Source organism: Numida meleagris, chromosome 11 (genome assembly GCF_002078875.1).
Source record: "Numida meleagris isolate 19003 breed g44 Domestic line chromosome 11, NumMel1.0, whole genome shotgun sequence".
In the NCBI taxonomy this organism is placed as follows: Eukaryota; Metazoa; Chordata; class Aves; order Galliformes; family Numididae; genus Numida; species Numida meleagris.
Window position 1 is genome coordinate 8,958,251 of NC_034419.1, and position 16,054 is coordinate 8,974,304.

General features: G+C 51.9%; 2 protein-coding genes across 2 annotated transcripts; both read left to right on the top strand.

The window, feature by feature from the left end:
• SLC26A6 (solute carrier family 26 member 6) lies at nt 350–6,061 on the top strand. Its single transcript, XM_021409659.1, has 18 exons — nt 350–430; nt 505–745; nt 848–958; nt 1,239–1,414; nt 1,498–1,662; nt 1,803–1,955; nt 2,163–2,245; nt 2,340–2,487; nt 2,586–2,699; nt 2,839–2,916; nt 3,100–3,195; nt 3,293–3,399; nt 3,599–3,668; nt 3,818–3,910; nt 4,118–4,288; nt 4,749–4,919; nt 5,007–5,061; nt 5,380–6,061. The coding sequence occupies exons 1-18, from the start codon at nt 350–352 to the stop codon at nt 5,832–5,834; spliced, it is 2,568 nt and encodes an 855-aa protein (XP_021265334.1). The 3' UTR covers nt 5,835–6,061.
• On the top strand, nt 6,170–15,114 carry LOC110404762 (cytochrome b-c1 complex subunit 1, mitochondrial). Its single transcript, XM_021409412.1, has 13 exons — nt 6,170–6,305; nt 6,607–6,747; nt 7,223–7,309; nt 8,295–8,424; nt 9,238–9,436; nt 9,996–10,075; nt 10,192–10,307; nt 10,700–10,843; nt 11,584–11,744; nt 12,754–12,839; nt 13,306–13,394; nt 13,956–14,031; nt 14,893–15,114. The coding sequence occupies exons 1-13, from the start codon at nt 6,243–6,245 to the stop codon at nt 14,955–14,957; spliced, it is 1,437 nt and encodes a 478-aa protein (XP_021265087.1). The 5' UTR covers nt 6,170–6,242; the 3' UTR covers nt 14,958–15,114.

Genomic DNA, 16,054 nt, shown 5'->3' on the forward strand with positions numbered 1-16,054 from the left:
CCTGTGACACTCACCAAGGGTTGAAATTCCTGCTCCCCTCATGTGTAAAGGGACAAAGTCTGCAGGAAAGGCTACAGGGCTGGCCGGGGCTTTGCTCTGCAGCAGTGCTGGCCTGCTGCCCTGTATGTGCTGTGGTACGTATAGGGTACTGGGCTGGGCTGGATAGAGGAGAAAGGTGGTCAGCACCAAGGCTGTCCTACAGAGGTGGATGGATTGGTCTCAGTGCAATCCAGCACCACCTTTGAGGCACCACTTGCTGTGGCCTTGGCACTTCCCTGCCCCTTGCCCAGCTCCCTGGGTGCGGCTGAGCCATCTTTCATCTGCCTGCAGTGCAGCAGAGCCGGGGGCCATGGCGGCGGAGATGGTGCTGAGCCGCCGGCCCAGGCAGCCCCGTGGTGAGGTGCTGAGCGAGGCTGACCTGGAGGAGCTGGCACAGAGGAAACCTCCCAGCAAGACCTCAATACACGACTGTCTCCGGAAGGCAAGGTAGGGCTGGGGGAATAGAGCTGGGTGCTCCCGACAGGGCTGCATCTCTGGGTTCCCCTGCTGCCTTGCAGCCCTGGATCCTCTGTGTTCAGCCCTAGTTCCCACTCCTTCCTCGGCAGGTGTTCAGCCTCCACTGCTAAGTCCCTGCTCTTCCGCTTCTTACCTGTCCTGCGCTGGCTGCCCCGTTACCCCGTGAAGGACTGGCTGCTTGGGGACATTCTCTCAGGCTTCAGTGTGGGCATCATGCACCTGCCCCAGGGTGAGCAATGCATCCCCACGCTTTGCCCTGCCTGGGGTTCCCAAAGGGTGAGAGCCAGGGCTCATCCATCCATAACATTTCTCCCTGCTCTGCTGTGCCCAGGGCTCGCCTATGCACTGCTTGCTGGGCTACCACCTGTCACCGGCCTCTACTCCTCCTTCTACCCCGTCTTCCTCTACTTCTTCTTTGGGACGTCCAGGCACAACTCCGTGGGTGAGCCAAGGGACTGTGTGCTGCCATGGGAATGGAGGGGAGGGAGAGAGAATGAGAGGGGTGAGCCTTCACCTATGGCACAGTGTTGCCATGCCAATGAGTGAGTGGGTGGAGGGGCCTTTCTTCTGCCTTCACTTTGCCCCACCAAGAAGGCAGTTGGGCCAAACCAGAGCCAAAGCATCATGGGCACACCAACCGAGTGGCCAGGTGCCTGCATTCTCAAAGAGGTCCCAACTGGATATCAAGTGCTGACTTGGACTCCTTTCCTGCACGTGCTCAGGTCCCTTTGCTGTCATATCCGTCATGATTGGCAGCCTGACAGACTCCTTGGTGCCCAGCGAGGACTTTATGGAGTTAGTCAATGGCACCAATGAAACAGCAGTCAATGAGGCACAGCGGGACGCTGCCAGGGTGGAGCTGGTGGCCACCATCACAGTCCTGACAGGTATCTTCCAGGTAAGGATCTAGCAGGGACTTGTGGCTGTGGTGCCCCCATGCCCACAAGCTGTGGGAGCTCCTCCTGTCACCTTTCCTTCCAGGTGGCCCTTGGCCTCCTGCAGTTTGGCTTTGTGGTGACCTACCTCTCAGACCCACTGGTGCGTGGCTACACTACTGCCGCCTCCGTGCACGTCCTCATCTCCCAGCTCAAGAATGTCTTTGGGGTCTCCCTTGGCGAGCACTCAGGGCCACTCTCATTGTTCGTGGTGAGTGAGGGGCTCATTGCCACCCTGGAATCCCCAGGTATGGTACAGGAGCACCTATGGGATACATGGAGTCTCCCCAAAAGAGCCACCAGCAAGGTATCTGTTTTCTCTCCTGAGCCCTTCCTTCCTGCATCCTCCAGACTTTCATTGAGATCTGCAAGAAGCTGCCGGAGACCAATGTGGGCACCTTGGTTACAGCCATCATTGCCATGGTGGCCATCTTCATCGTGAAGGAGCTCAACCACAAGTTCTCTGCCAAGCTCCCGATGCCCATCCCCATCGAGCTCATCACGGTACCCAGAGCTGCCCCAGCTCCCAAAAGGGACACAGCCATGGCCTGGTGCAGGTGCCATCATCCACAGATGGTCCTGCCACCTGCAGGGTGATGGGGGGTGGGACAGGGTACCTGGGCAAAGGTGGCTCTAGGGCACACATCCCCTTGTCTCCTGCATGAGTGTGCTTCTGCAGGGAGGCCCTACCTCACCCAATTACCCCCACAGATCATTATCTCCACCGGCATATCCTATGGTGTCAACCTGAACTCCAAGTTTGGCATCTCTGTGGTGGGCGACATCCCCAGTGGGTGAGTGGGGCTGGGTGGCAAGGGCAGCTGTGCTGGGGCACCACGCTGCCCACAGGGCCCCCTCCTGAGCCCCATCTCCCTGCCTTGGACATAGGTTGAAGCCACCTGTGGTCCCTAACGCCAGCTACTTTGGGCAGGTGGTGGGCAATGCCTTCGCCATCGCCGTGGTGGGTTATGCTATCTGCATCTCCCTGGGTAAGATTTTTGCCCTGAAGCATGGCTACAAGGTGGACAGCAACCAGGTAATGTTCTGACACGTGCAGCCCCTTCCTCTGTACTGTTTCAAAACTCACAGCCCCAGGATGCGTGGTGCTGCCTGACCACTTCTCTGTCCTTGCAGGAACTGATCGCTCTGGGCCTCTCCAACTTCCTGGGGGGCTTCTTCCAGTGTTTTGCTATCAGCTGCTCTATGTCACGGAGCCTGGTGCAGGAGAGCACAGGGGGAAACAGCCAGGTGGGTGTGGGTGGTTCTGCCTGCCTCTGCTCTCTAAAATCCCTCCCAGCATCCCCATGCTGAGGTGTCAACATGGGGAGCCATGAACAGGGGCAAGGAGAACATCCAGGTTCACCCTGGCCTCCATCTCTCCCTTCAGGTGGCTGGTGTCATCGCATCCCTAGTTATCCTGGTAACCATACTGAAGATTGGAGAGCTCTTCCATGACCTGCCCAAGGTACAGCCAGTCCCACAGCCTCCATGTCACATCCCAGTCCTGCCCATTCAGTATCAAAGCAGCATGGGGGGGATGCTCTATGTGAGGTGGGAAGTGACTGGAGGCAGCCCTGGATGTGAGGCACAGCGAAGTGCCCCCTAAACGTGCCCTTGGCACCTTAATGGATGCACACTTCTCTTGTAGGCCATCTTGTCTGCCATCATCATCATCAATCTCAAGGGCATGTTCAAGCAGTTCAGAGACCTCTACACACTCTGGAAGTCCAACCGTGTGGACCTGGTAGGGTACTGATTGGCCCTGAGGGAGTTCCTCAACCCTCCCTGGGGCTTGTTGTGCCATGGGGAGGCCATGCCACAGCTGACTGTGCCCTCTATAGATGGTCTGGGTGGTGACGTTCATAGCCACCCTCTTGCTGAACCTGGACATTGGCCTGGGAGCCTCAGTGGCCTTCGCATTGCTCACTGTCATCTTCCGGACCCAGCTGTGAGTACCCTCAGGCTGGGCTGGGTGCAAGGGAGACGTGGTCCCTGGGGACAGCAGGGACATTTCTACTAACTCCCAGGGCTGGCACTAGGATGTCCCTGGTGTGGGGCTGCTGGGGAGTTAAGTGTTGGGGACCTGGTACTGTTTCCCAAGGGCAGAAGAAGCCCACAGGAACAGCCTCTTGCTCTGCTCCCCACAGTCCCCACTATTCCATCCTGGGGCGTGTCACCGACACTGATGTCTACAAGGATGTGGCTGAATATGAGAAGGTAAAAGCACTGAGATGCTGGCATGGTGGGAGAAGAAGCACCCACAGGAGGCGGGAGTGGTTAGAAGCACTCTCAGGGCATTTTAAGGGAGGGCAAGAAGGGGCACATCTCGGTCCTCAGGGTAGCACACCCTCTCCATCTGTCCCCAGGCACAGGAGGTCCCTGGTATAAAGATCTTCCGCTCTTCCTCCACCATCTATTTTGCCAACGTGGAGATGTACTCCGATGCACTGAAGAAAAAGGTAGGAAAATCTGCCAGCTCTCTGAGCACAGCAGGTAGGGCACAATGCCCAGGTCCCTGTGGCCTGCGGAGGGGGATGCAGCCCTGGGCATCAAGGCTGGCTTAGCAGCAGCATGGTGCCCCTCACACATTTCCACGGCATCACTGAGCCCCCTAGGCTCTGCCCCTCGTGCTAACACTGTGGCCATGGGGCTGTATGGGTTTGCAGAGCGGCATCAATGTGGATCGCCTGATTGAGAAGAAGAAGAAGGCACTCAAGAAACTGAAGAAACAGCAGAAGAAAGCAGAGAAGGAGAAGGCAAAGAGGAAAAAGGTGCTTCCCAGCACATCCCTCTCGTGCCATCCCATACCACCTCCTTGCCTGGCCCCAGCCTCCTGCGCATGCTAGGCAGCCCATGGGGCTCCCAGTTTGGCTCACGGCCACCAGACAGGGAGAGGCATTGGCACAGATCTGGGTTACCAGCATCACCCTTAACATCAGGGGAGGAGGTTGCGGTCATTAATGATTAGGTGGGGGAGCTGGTGAGTCATTTATAGTCTGTGGCAAGTTAATCATAAAAATGAAGATTGAGAGCAAAGGCTGGCTACGGATAGGAGGCTAATGAGGCCAGTTCCAGTCATCAGGGAGAGCTCACAAGGTGACCTGAAAGAACCCAGAAGTGGGGCTTGGGTGTGAGCAAAGTGCCTACTCCTGGCACATCCACCACCATAACACAACCAGAGTCCCTCCAAACCCCACTGAGCTATAGGGCAGGACAAATCCAGGGTCCTGGGGGGGCTCTGCCCTGCTGAGTGCCACAAGCAGCCGTGTGGTCTTCCCGCAGGACACAAAGGCTGAGTGCAATGGGCCAGGCGTTGCGGTGATTGAGCTGAGCGGGGACGAGGGCAGTGCGCCTGCTGAACCCACCCTGCGCTCCCTGGGGCTGCCCCAGCCCGACTTCCATGCCGTCATCCTGGACTTCAGCCCCGTGAACTTCGTGGACACAGTCTCCATCAAAATCCTGAAGAACGTAAGGGATCAGGGCTTGTGCAGGTGCAGGACAGCCAGATGGCAGCTGCTCATCCTTTTTCCCTGACATGTTTTTTACCATTTGCAGATCTTCAGGGATTTCCATGAAATAGAAGTGGATGTCTTTGTTGCCAGCTGCCCAGGTAAGGAGGCACCACAGAGCTATCAGCCACTGCAGGGAACAGCCACCCCCGTGGGACACAGCTACTAGCCACAGGGCTTCTTTGCACTCTGTGGTGACCTCTGCCCCAGGTTTTTCCCAGAGGAGAGCAGCTGCAGAGCCACATCATGGGGTGCCAGGTGGTCCCCACCGGCTGCAGGTTGCTCTGGGGTCGCAGTGTGAGCTCTGCGATACTGGCTCTCCAGTGATGTTCCTGGCATCCTTTGGAGCACAGGGGGTGGGAAGCTTGTTTGGGTGGAGGCCAGGTGCCATAGCTTCATGTGCCTCTCCCTCTGCACAGCGTCTGTCCTCGCCCAGCTGGAGCGGGGCAACTTCTTCAGCTCAACCATCACCAAGCACTGCTTCTTCCCCTCGGTGAATGACGCCGTGCTCCACCTCAACAGGGAGAAGTGCCCAGCCCCAGTAAGCACCCAGCCTCGCCGTCCCCACTGCCACCGCACAGTGAGGCGGCCGAGCCGACTTCCCTCTCTGCCCTCCCCAGGTGAACCTCAGCACCAAAATGTAGCCCTGCAGAAGAGACGACTCCTGAGGAGCAAGGCCGTGCCACTGGCAGGGCTTCACCACGTCCCTGCCCGCGGCCCGGAGCCTCTGTGTGGGGACAGCGCGGTGTGCCTGGAGCCAGCCTGCCCCATGCCTGGGGGGCGGCGAGAAGCCCCAGCAGCCGGCAGCGGGCTGTCACCACGGCGAGGGCCCGGCGAGCAGTACAGCTCCATCCCAGCGCGGTTTCCTCAATAAAGGCGTCCTCAGCCCACTAGGCCTCATCTGTGCAAACGGCGGCGCTGCTGGGCCAGCTGTGGCCCGCCGCTCCCTATGGGCGGCCCCAGGCTCACCGCAGCCACCGTGTCTCCCTTGCCGTCGCCCAAACCTACCCCGGGCATAGGCACAAGCCGGGGACCCCGCCCCTGTCCCGGTGGCCGTGCCCAGCACCGGGCCCTGCTCCGCGCCCTTTCCGTCATTGCGCCCTCCCAACACAAGGCGGTGCCCCACCGAGGCGAAGCTCTCTGTCTCCTTGCGCATGCGTGCCACAGCCCGGAGAGCCACGGAGCATCTTGCGCATGCGCCTGCCTGCCTCCCCGGCTCCTTCCTTCCTCCTTCTGTCTGGCGCAGGCGCGCTGCAGCCCGCTCGGTCGCGGTAGGGACAAGATGGCGGCGTCCTCTGTGTGCCGGGCGGCCGGGCGGGCCTTGCTGCGGGGCCCGCGTCCCTCCGTGAGTCGATGTGGAGACGGTGGGGTAGCGGCGGGGCGGGGCGGCTGGGGGTGATGGCTCGGTGGGCAGCTCGGCTGTGCTGTGCGGCGGAATGGCGGGACCCAGCCCGTATCTCGGCTCGGAAGGTCACGGGGAGGGGTGGGCTCTGGGAGCGTGCGGTGGGAGCTGCTGGGCGTGAGAGCGGGAAGGCCCCTCTCACTAGGCCTGGCCCGGCCGTGTGTCCAGCTGTCTGCCTGCTGGGGGCCTGTGTGGCGGAGGAGAGGTGCTGGTTGCGGCCGAGTGCTGAGAGCCTTTCTTTCAGGCGGCCCTGCTGCCTCTGGCAAGGAACCGCGGTACTGCCACCTACGCGCAGACACTGCAGAACATCCCTGAGACAAATGTCACCACGCTGGACAACGGGCTGCGGGTGGCCTCGGAGGAGTCCAGCCAGCCGACGTGCACGGTAAGCTTCTGGTAGATTGAGGATTTGACGTAGTCAGCTTTGTCCGGACCATCATCAACTTCCCAAAGTGGCAAAGCTGGCTTTTAACTTTGGTTTGGTGAAGACCCACCCAATTCTCTGTTCAGGCAAATTGTAGCAGTAAGAGGCCTAGCCTGGCTTTGTGGAAGTCTGCCCAAGTTTTTGCCTTGTACTGTTTTCCTGAGCTCTGCAGTTTTTGCGTAGTGGTAGTCCCATACGTAAGCAATAATTGACCAGAAGTAGTTTCATCTTTGGCAAACCTATCAGAGTGTTTTGGGAAACTGTTACATTAAATGCTTGAATGAGTACTGGAAATAGTTGCTGGTGCTTGTTCCTATTTTGGAGTTACTATTGAAGCAGACTTCTTTTCCTTGCTGTTACACTTATGGCACGAGTCTTGAACATGCTGTCTGTTTGTTTATTTTCTAATATGTGTGCTTGATACCTGTGCTTTTAGGTGGGTGTGTGGATTGGGGCGGGGAGCCGCTATGAGAATGAGAAGAACAATGGGGCTGGTTATTTCGTGGAACATCTGGCATTTAAGGTAAGGCTAGGTCTGGCATAAGGCTGCATGGAGACAATGTTCCAGACATTCACTGACATGTTAGTTCTTGCTTTGGAGGGTATAGGTAATAAAAGAGGTGTAGGTGTAAATCAAAATCAGTTCTTCTGAATTTCAGAGGCTTTGCATGTAGCATAAAAATGAACTTTAAAAGGCATGTAGTCTGTATGGTGTTCTTTGAATATGGAACAGCTTGCATATGTGAATAAAGGCAGCTATTATTTACTAGTTGGTATTTCTTCTCTTAAAGGAAAAAAAAGCATGAGTAGCAAGTTGGACTGATTCTCTGATGCTGTGGTTCCTTACTGTTCCTGCTGCTATATAACACGCTTATAAAACTGTAATGAAGCATGTTTCCTCAGGGTAGCAGGCAGAGCTGAAGGCAGCATTTCCTTATAGCCATTTACTTGTTTTTGGATTTGTTAGTGGCTCAGTGAAATTTTGGAGGCTGCATCTCTTGCTTTGCTATTACTGTGTCTGCTGAACAGGCCTAGGACAAAAGGCATCGAAGCCTGAGACTTGTTTACTTTAGTCCAGCCCATGTCACCACAGGCAACTGCAGTTCTACTCTGTAAGGGATGAGCTCTATTTCAGAAGCAATTTTCTGCTCCTGTTTTGGCATCTTCAGAATATTACCACTTGAATGACTAGAAACCTACTTATTTTGGTGTTGACTTGTCCTTGCTTACTTGCATTGATTTGACCTTCGGCTACTGTTGTACTTTAGCTTAGGTTTTCTCCTTCACTTTGGGTTTCATTTGGCATTTCAAAATATATTTCAGCTATTTTTTAGCTACAGTAAATAAGCCAAGTGCTAAATATTTTGCTTTTTGCACTAGCTCTTGTTTTTCATTAATCAAGTGACAGGTTTTATTGTATTAGGTCTTTATTGTTCTTTTTACTGCTTTATTTCAGCCCCATGGGAAATCTGTTCATGACATAACATTGTATTTCTGCATGCTTTTAGGGCACAAAGAAGCGTCCTTGTGCTGCCTTTGAGAAGGAAGTGGAGAGTATGGGAGCTCACCTTAATGGGTACACCTCACGTGAGCAGACTGCCTATTACATAAAAGCCTTGTCCAAGGACATGCCAAAAGGTAGGATGGCCAGTGGTGAAGTTAAGGAGGTTGAAGAAACAGCAGGTGTTTCTCCCCCACCAGTGTACTTTCTAGCAGCTGACCAGGGAACGAGGCTGTTGCTGAGCAATAAGTTGAAGATTGTATTTGGCAGTTGGAGGGAGTGCTACCAAGAAATGGTGCTTCAAGGCTGCAAGCTCACTTGTATTTAAAAGCAGCTTTGCAAAGCTCTTCATTTCAGGCTGTGCTATATTGCCAGAAGGCAGAGGGTAGGAGTTCAGTAGCGTGTGGTTGCTTTATGGAGCTAAGAAAATGAGATCAGCAACAGCTACTGTGTCAGAAGTTCTCAGTGTCACTCTTGTGGATGTTGCTTATGCTCTGTGCTACCTACCATGTGCAGACTCCTGTTTGGGTCTGTTTTGTGCAGAGGAGGTGGTTTGAGTCAGAGCTGTTGTTATGACTCAATTCTGCTGTAGATGTGGACCACACTGTAGGCCTTGCGGGCCCTCCACAAGATTTCAGCTTGTTTCTGCAGCAGTACCTTGTGTCTGGCATGCATCACCTTCCGTGTTTGTTACCTTCTTCCAACTTTCTGCTGGCGATGGTGAACTACCACAGACACTTGGCAAGCTGATTAGAGATTTCTTCATACTAAAACTGTTATTTGTCCCTCTCTGATGCTGTGGGGATGGGTATGTTCTGTTGTGCCACCACCTCAGCACAGTTCATTTCCCCTCTTGCTGTATCCCTGCTGCCTTGTCTGTCTTTTCTCCTTTCAGCAGTACTGGGTAGCAGTCAGGCAGCAAGATTGCTAATGTAGCAAATATGTTGCAGTGGTGGAGCTTCTGGCTGACATTGTGCAGAACTGTGCACTGGAGGAGTCTCAGATCGAGAAGGAACGTGGTGTCATCCTTCAGGAGCTACAAGAAATGGACAATGACTTGACAAACGTTACCTTTGATTACCTTCATGCCACTGCTTTCCAGGGCACTGCACTGGCCCGCACTGTTGAGGGGACCACGGAGAACATCAAGTAAGCTATAGACTGGGTGCACTATATAGCTTGTGGGTTCAGTCCTTGGGGTGCATAACTCCTGCTTCTGAGCAGCGGTGGCTGCACAGGAAAACCAGTCCAGTGTGTGTGCTAGGAACAAATGAGACTGTACGTGAAGGTGGTACGTGTCCGTGGGCTTCTTGTGTCTTGACTGTGTTTTCCATCTTGATGCTGGTGAATGCGTAACGCTGCACACGTTCTTTTCTAGAATCAGTCTTCCTGCAAGATCTGATGCTGGTAGGGCTTGGCTGAGCTTTTTCCCATACTTGTTGGTTTCCCTGTGACCAGGGGTTGATACTCTAGTCTACATTTGAACTCTATCCCTAATTCTTCCTCTTGACCACCTGTTTTCATTCTCTGTGTTCCAGAATTAGAGCACAGGAGGAAAAAAAGGCAGTGCAGTTGTACTTCTGAAAAGTATTACTACCCCATAACTAACAGAATCAACAACATCCCTTCTGCCTCTACACTGAATTCTGTCTCTCATCCCTCCAACTCTGAGAAGCTGATATAGTAGATTTCTCTTTGTACTTTCTAGGCATCTGACTCGAGGAGACCTAACTTCATATATTGATACTCACTTCAAGGCGCCTCGTATGGTCCTGGCAGCAGCTGGAGGTAAGCCCTAGATTCTTGAGACTCTGGTGATCAACCCCCTGTCATGCATCTGTAATGTAAAAGAAGATGATTTTGTTAAATGGAGCTCTGTAAACTTCCCTTATTCTTATTGCTAGGTATTTCTCACAAGGAACTGGTAGATGCAGCTAGACAACACTTCAGTGGAGTGTCCTTTACATACAAAGAGGATGCCGTGCCTGTTCTGCCTCGCTGTCGTTTCACAGGGAGCGAGGTAAAGTTGTTTTGGTTCCAGTCAAAGCAAGCAGCTGTTGCCAAACTGTTGAATGAATATGAAACTAGCTGTAGCTGCTTCTGTTCACGAGTCTCAGAAGCTGATGGCTCAGCATGCTGGTAGTGCTCCCATGTTCTGTTCTTTAGGCTTATTGCCAGAATATTTGCCAGGATTTTAGATGGAAAAACAGTCCAGTAAGAGTGTGAGGCTATTGCTCACATCATCTAGTGGAAATATCAAAGCAAGTGGTTTGTCCTCAGTAGAGCCTGAGGCAATTTTATTTCACTGGGATAATATTAAGTCCTCCAGTTTGTCAGCTTGGCATTGCAGCAGACTGCAGACAAAATCACCATGCTCAGTCAGCCCTTCCCTGTTCTTTGGTGACTTCCTAGATCCGTGCTAGAGACGATGCTCTGCCTGTTGCCCATGTTGCTCTTGCTGTGGAGGGGCCAGGATGGGCTGATCCTGACAACGTTGTCCTCCATGTGGCAAATGCTATCATTGGACGCTATGACCGCACATTTGGAGGTGGCAAGGTAAGAGACTCAGGAATGTGATAGGGAGAGCCTGGAGCCTTTTCTGCAAAATATTGTGGAGCTACTAGATGAAAGTGCTTTATGGGAGACTGTTCTGTTTAGCTTCTAGCTGTGGTCAGAAATATGGAAAATAGAAGTGTAATCGAGGCTAACCCAGGACAGTTTTTGAGATATGATGCTGGGAGATGAGTTGAGCCTTTTATGCTAAGTTTGGAAGAAGTTCAGGTGATGAATTCTCAGCAGCTTTTCCTGTCTTCATGACCTGACTGTTGAGCGGGGGTGATGGTGGAAACAGGACAGAGGAATCTGTAGTCTCATGATGCAAGCCTGCCTTGCAGATGTAAAGCAGTTGGAACTTGTATAAAACCCCAGTACTACATCCTTTCTTGTCTGTAATTTGTCTTGACTGCTAACCCCTTGTCTGTGCTAACCCCTGCGACTGGGAAACCTTGTACATGCTATTTGCTCCCACTCCTATAGTGGTATGCGTACCAGTTCATCATCTGCTGCTGTGAAGGGAGAATATTTTCCTGTACAGACTCCTAGGCCACTGTGTGTGGCTTTTCCAACTGTGACTCTCATCTGTTACCCACATGAAGGGCCTAAATTAAATTCTCCTTTGAAAAGTGTTTCACTCTGTCTTGTCTGCGGTCTTTGTGAAAACAGCTCAGTGGGAAAGAATTTGAGCTCTGAGGAAGCTGTCCGATTGAAATGGCTGATGGGTATCTCCTTCCTTACAGCACCAGTCCAGCAGACTAGCTGCGCTTGCTGTGGAGCATAAACTCTGCCACAGTTTTCAGACGTTCAACACCTCCTACTCTGATACTGGCCTCTTTGGTTTTCACTTCATTGCTGATCCTCTGTCTGTAGATGATATGATGTTTTGTGCTCAGGGCGAGTGGTAAGTACAACTTCAGGCAAAAGTTTCTGTTTAAAATGTGACCTTGTGGGAGAGTAAGCTGGTGGAGGTCGTGTTTGGTCTTCAGAGTGCTGTGTCTCTGCATGAATGCCTCAGTAACTTGCATTCTGGTTATGTAATCCTGTCAGTGGTTTCTGTAATTGTGTCAGGATTGCTTTTGAGGATTTTAATCCCTTTGGGTTCTTCAGGTCTTTGGCTCACAGCTTCCACGCACTAGCACTGAGGCTTTGACTCTTTCTGTACGAGTGAGACCATTTCTTCAAGACAAGGCTCTCCTAGGTACAGAAGACACGTATCTGCTGTCTTCTTAAGCTTGGGCAAAGCAGACAAAGTTCATATCTTCCAAACAGTTGTGTTGTGACTGACACATCCCCTGCTGCTGGAGCCATGCCAGCATCTGGGCCTTCTGCTGGTCTTACTCTATATACATATGTGCCATTAATGGTTCAAGGTTACATCTGAGCTTCAGAGCCGTGCTGTGCTGTGAATGGAGCAGATGGAGTTAGCCCTTGCCCCAGAGACGCTGCGGTTGGCAGGGGAGGAAGGGATTTAGCAGCTGGAGTCCAAACAGGCTCTGTATAACTGTCTTATTCTTTCAGCATCAGTTTCCATAGCAGCTTGGCATGTGTGGGAATAGCTGACACGCCTGCCTTCTCTTGTGATAGCATACCGCAGGCCGCTTGCTGCTGTGCCTGATAGGCAAGCTAGACTCGACACCAGAGCTGCTTAGACCTTTGTGAGTGCAACTCAGCATGTAAACTGTTGGCTGATATTCCCTGCCTATCAGCTTCAGCTCTTTCCCTTGCCTCCTGCTGTTCATTGCTCCCCGTTTCTTAGCTACTCTGTGGTGGTCAGGAACAAATCTCAGGCCTGCAAGACAAGTGATGTTAATAGCATATTTCTGCAGTCTTGGGAAAGGGTAGAATGCACTTTCTGTTTGAATAGGCAAACGCCTCTAAGAGCTGTGGTGGTCTTCCTGTCTCTTTTGCAGGATGCGTGTGTGCACTAGTACCACAGAATCAGAGGTGAAGAGAGCCAAGAACTACCTGCGCAATGCCATGGTGGCTCAGCTCGATGGTATGTTCTGGTTTATAGAATAAAAGCTGCTCAGCGGTTTTGCATCTTTAGTAGGGAGTAGGAGCTCTGCTAGATATGTTACAGGTGCTGGGCAAAACTCCCTTTCCCCTGCTCTTCTCCTTCCATGTTTTCAAAGTAGCTGATCACAGCCTGTTGTGCTACAGGTTCGCTCTGACTCTGTAAACTTGTTGTCATTTTCCTTCTGTGAGTGAATAATACATATGTACTGTTTGGTAAATTTAGAATTGAGACCTTCAAGCTGGTCTGCCTTGGCAGTAACATTTTGGAGATCAGGAATAGTGTTTGCATTGCTGAATTCCTGCTGAAGCTGCTTAGTGTGATAACTGTGACTTCATTAGAGCCTAGTTAATGGCTAGAGTTGTTTGTCTGCTTTGGCTGATGTTCAGGCTGTGAAATTTGGGAAACCTTTCAACTTTGCTGACAGTATGATACCTTCAACATCTAGGTACTACTCCAGTGTGTGAGACAATTGGAAGCCATCTCTTAAATTATGGACGCCGTATCTCTCTGGAGGAATGGGATTCCAGGATTTCCGTAGGTTTCCATTTGTTTTCTTTGGGAGTGCTGAGCACGCTTGGCACTGCCATTTTTCTGGCCTTAGTTTGCTGCAGTAATGGAAGGCTTACTTCTCCCTTAGGTACTCTGCCTGGGGCCCAGGCAATCAGGTCACTGGTGCTAGTAGGAGTACATAAGAGTACTGGCAAAGACTTGATGTATCCTGTGACCTTGTGTCTGAATCTACTCCATCCCAGCAAGAGGACATACAGCTTTGTTAAACAGCCCAACTTGAAATTCGTTTAACAGTTTCCCTAGATGTGGCCACCATCTAATTTGTATAGATTTCTGTAGCCACTGTATCCTTATGAAGGCTCCAGATTTTGGACTGCCGTGTCTTCTGTACCCTCAGAGGAATGCACTGTGTAGAATGTTAGCCATCCTTGCACACAAGGGCTGGACAGTTGGTATGGATGGCTCCCACGGCTCCAACAGCATGTTTTTAATTATCTTGATATGTAACAGCAATAGTAACTTCAAGCTTTGAGAAATCTAAGTCTGCCAGAAGGGTTGTTAATTGCTTGTTTTGTTACTCATTAGGCTGTTGATGCAAGAATGGTGAGGGAGGTATGCAGTAAATACATCTATGACAAATGCCCAGCACTTGCAGCAGTTGGTAAGTACCAGTCAGTTAGTGCACAATAGCTCAAAACATGGGGTGATCACGAGCTGAGTGGCAGCGAAGTGCAGACTCTTTTTACACGTCTGTTTTGGCCTCTTAACCACTCTGGCTTTGTTATTACCCTCCTGCCTCTGAACATTAGGTGTGCCAAAGCACGTTTGCCAGGAGATCAAACCTGGGGGTGATGGAGATGCAATGACAGTGAGCTGCTGGCTGTCCTCCCACCTCTGCTTGATGTGGAGCTATGACTAAGACTGGGAGTCCCGTAGCTGGGTGTGGGCCCAGTGGCATCTGCCAGGTGTCCTTACCCTGGGGTCATGGTGGTTTATGTAAGGGAAGTGAAGGGGCCCAGTCCTCTTGTGCTGCTCTGGCATGTCTGTCTGGCCAAGGATAAATTCCGTTTGGAGAACCTGCCTGAGCAGCTCAGCTCTGCTGCCTCCTCCTTCCTGTGTTGTGGATTCCCCTCCTCCATGCAGCTGCTTACTCTGGGCCTGCAAAATGGAGCAGTGCAGAAGGGAGAGGATTTTCAATCAGGAAGTTGGAAAGAATTAGCCAAAATCTCCACGATTTGGTGGCTCCCTGTATTTCATACTTGTATTTGAAGCTGTACTGAGTGTTGTGGAGGAACAAGAGCAAACAACCTATTCTAGGGAAAAAGCAATGGTTTCTCTGTCAGGAGATGGCATCTGCCAGTTTTCCTGATGCAGGTTTGAGCTGTAGTTACCCGGTTTTGCACATAGCTGCTCTGGATTGTGAGCGCAGCGTACTCTGCCACCATCTGCTTTACAACCATGGGAAACCACACGATGATTTTAATTACAGCTCCAGTGACTAACTCTTGTTCTTCTCACTCAGGTCCCATTGAACAGCTGTTGGATTACAACCGTATCCGCAGTGGCATGTACTGGATCCGTCTCTAGGACATGTCCCTGCTGGATGGAACAGTGAAGCTCTGGACTCCGACAGGGCTCCTGGAGTTGTCTGTGGCTCTGAATGTCTTGTGTACCAGAACAAAGAGGAGTCCTGTCAAAATGGCTGTCTTCTCCGTGTTAAATGTATAATAAAAAAATATAAATATTTTATGTGGAGTTGATTCTGCTGGGCACTGACTGTCTTGCTGAGTCACATGTGTTGGCACTGTTAATCTGAACAAATTGGTGAGGTGTGGGACCAGTAAGTCTTGGTTGGTCAGAGTTTGTGCTAGAAACTTGTCTGCAGCCCCTCACTCTGTCCTGAGCTGCCACAGTCCTGCTGTGCCAATAGTCTTGTCTCTAGGCTGGCTGCAGGATCTCTTCCCTGGCATGAAATTACTGAGGTAGCTCTGGCCGTGCTGTGGAGTGGCAGCGTGGTCATACAGGGGTTATAGCATTCCTGCTTTGTAGAGCTGAGGGTGAAGGGCCCTCACCGGAGAGGACCTCTGTGCTCTCATTACTGCTTGTCAAGGGGATCAGAATGTACCTTCAGAAAGGCTGCCCTCTTCCAGGCCCTGGGATGTGATGGTAGTATTTCTGTCCTTGCTGTTTGTTCCCTTTTTGTTGGGGTGGCTGCCTCCCTGGGAAGGGCAGTTTGTGTAATGTCTCTCACCCTGATGAGCTTCAGGCAAAACTGACCAGCTGAGTTCCCACCACCTGCTTTAACTGGTGAAGGTGATCAACCTGGCCTTGTCTGATGCTGCCTTGGTGCAGCTGAGCAAAGTCAGGACGTTCTGAGGAGCTGGAGCTGTTACTGGACAAACCCCTTTCAAGAGCCCATATTGGGATACGGTGCCTGTCATCTCGAAGAATTTGGTTGCTGTAGGCCAGCGCGGTGAGCACTTCTCTCCGTGTTCCTCATACAGATGAGCCACCATCCATCCAGACAGTCCCACCCGTCTGTGCTGAAGAATAGAATGACCTGTCCTACACCTGGAAGATACCTCTGAGTCTGACGAGCTGGAAGAGCTACCTGGGTGCTCCCAGATTTTGCCCTTAGGAAGTTGGAACGCGGAGCTGAAAGCAGAAAGGATGAAAGGGAGCGA

What these genes read in the sequence shown, in the direction of transcription:
- SLC26A6 (XM_021409659.1), top strand. Translation starts at nt 350, where the DNA reads ATGGCGGCGGAGATGGTGCTGAGCCGCCGGCCCAGGCAGCCCCGTGGT. An exon ending in GGCCACTCTCATTGTTCGTG is followed by an intron (nt 1,663 to 1,802) that starts GTGAGTGAGGGG and finishes TGCATCCTCCAG; the next exon opens with ACTTTCATTGAGATCTGCAA. An exon ending in CTTTGTTGCCAGCTGCCCAG is followed by an intron (nt 5,062 to 5,379) that starts GTAAGGAGGCAC and finishes CCCTCTGCACAG; the next exon opens with CGTCTGTCCTCGCCCAGCTG.
- LOC110404762 (XM_021409412.1), top strand. Translation starts at nt 6,243, where the DNA reads ATGGCGGCGTCCTCTGTGTGCCGGGCGGCCGGGCGGGCCTTGCTGCGG. An exon ending in GGGACCACGGAGAACATCAA is followed by an intron (nt 9,437 to 9,995) that starts GTAAGCTATAGA and finishes TGTACTTTCTAG; the next exon opens with GCATCTGACTCGAGGAGACC. An exon ending in CATGGTGGCTCAGCTCGATG is followed by an intron (nt 12,840 to 13,305) that starts GTATGTTCTGGT and finishes TTCAACATCTAG; the next exon opens with GTACTACTCCAGTGTGTGAG.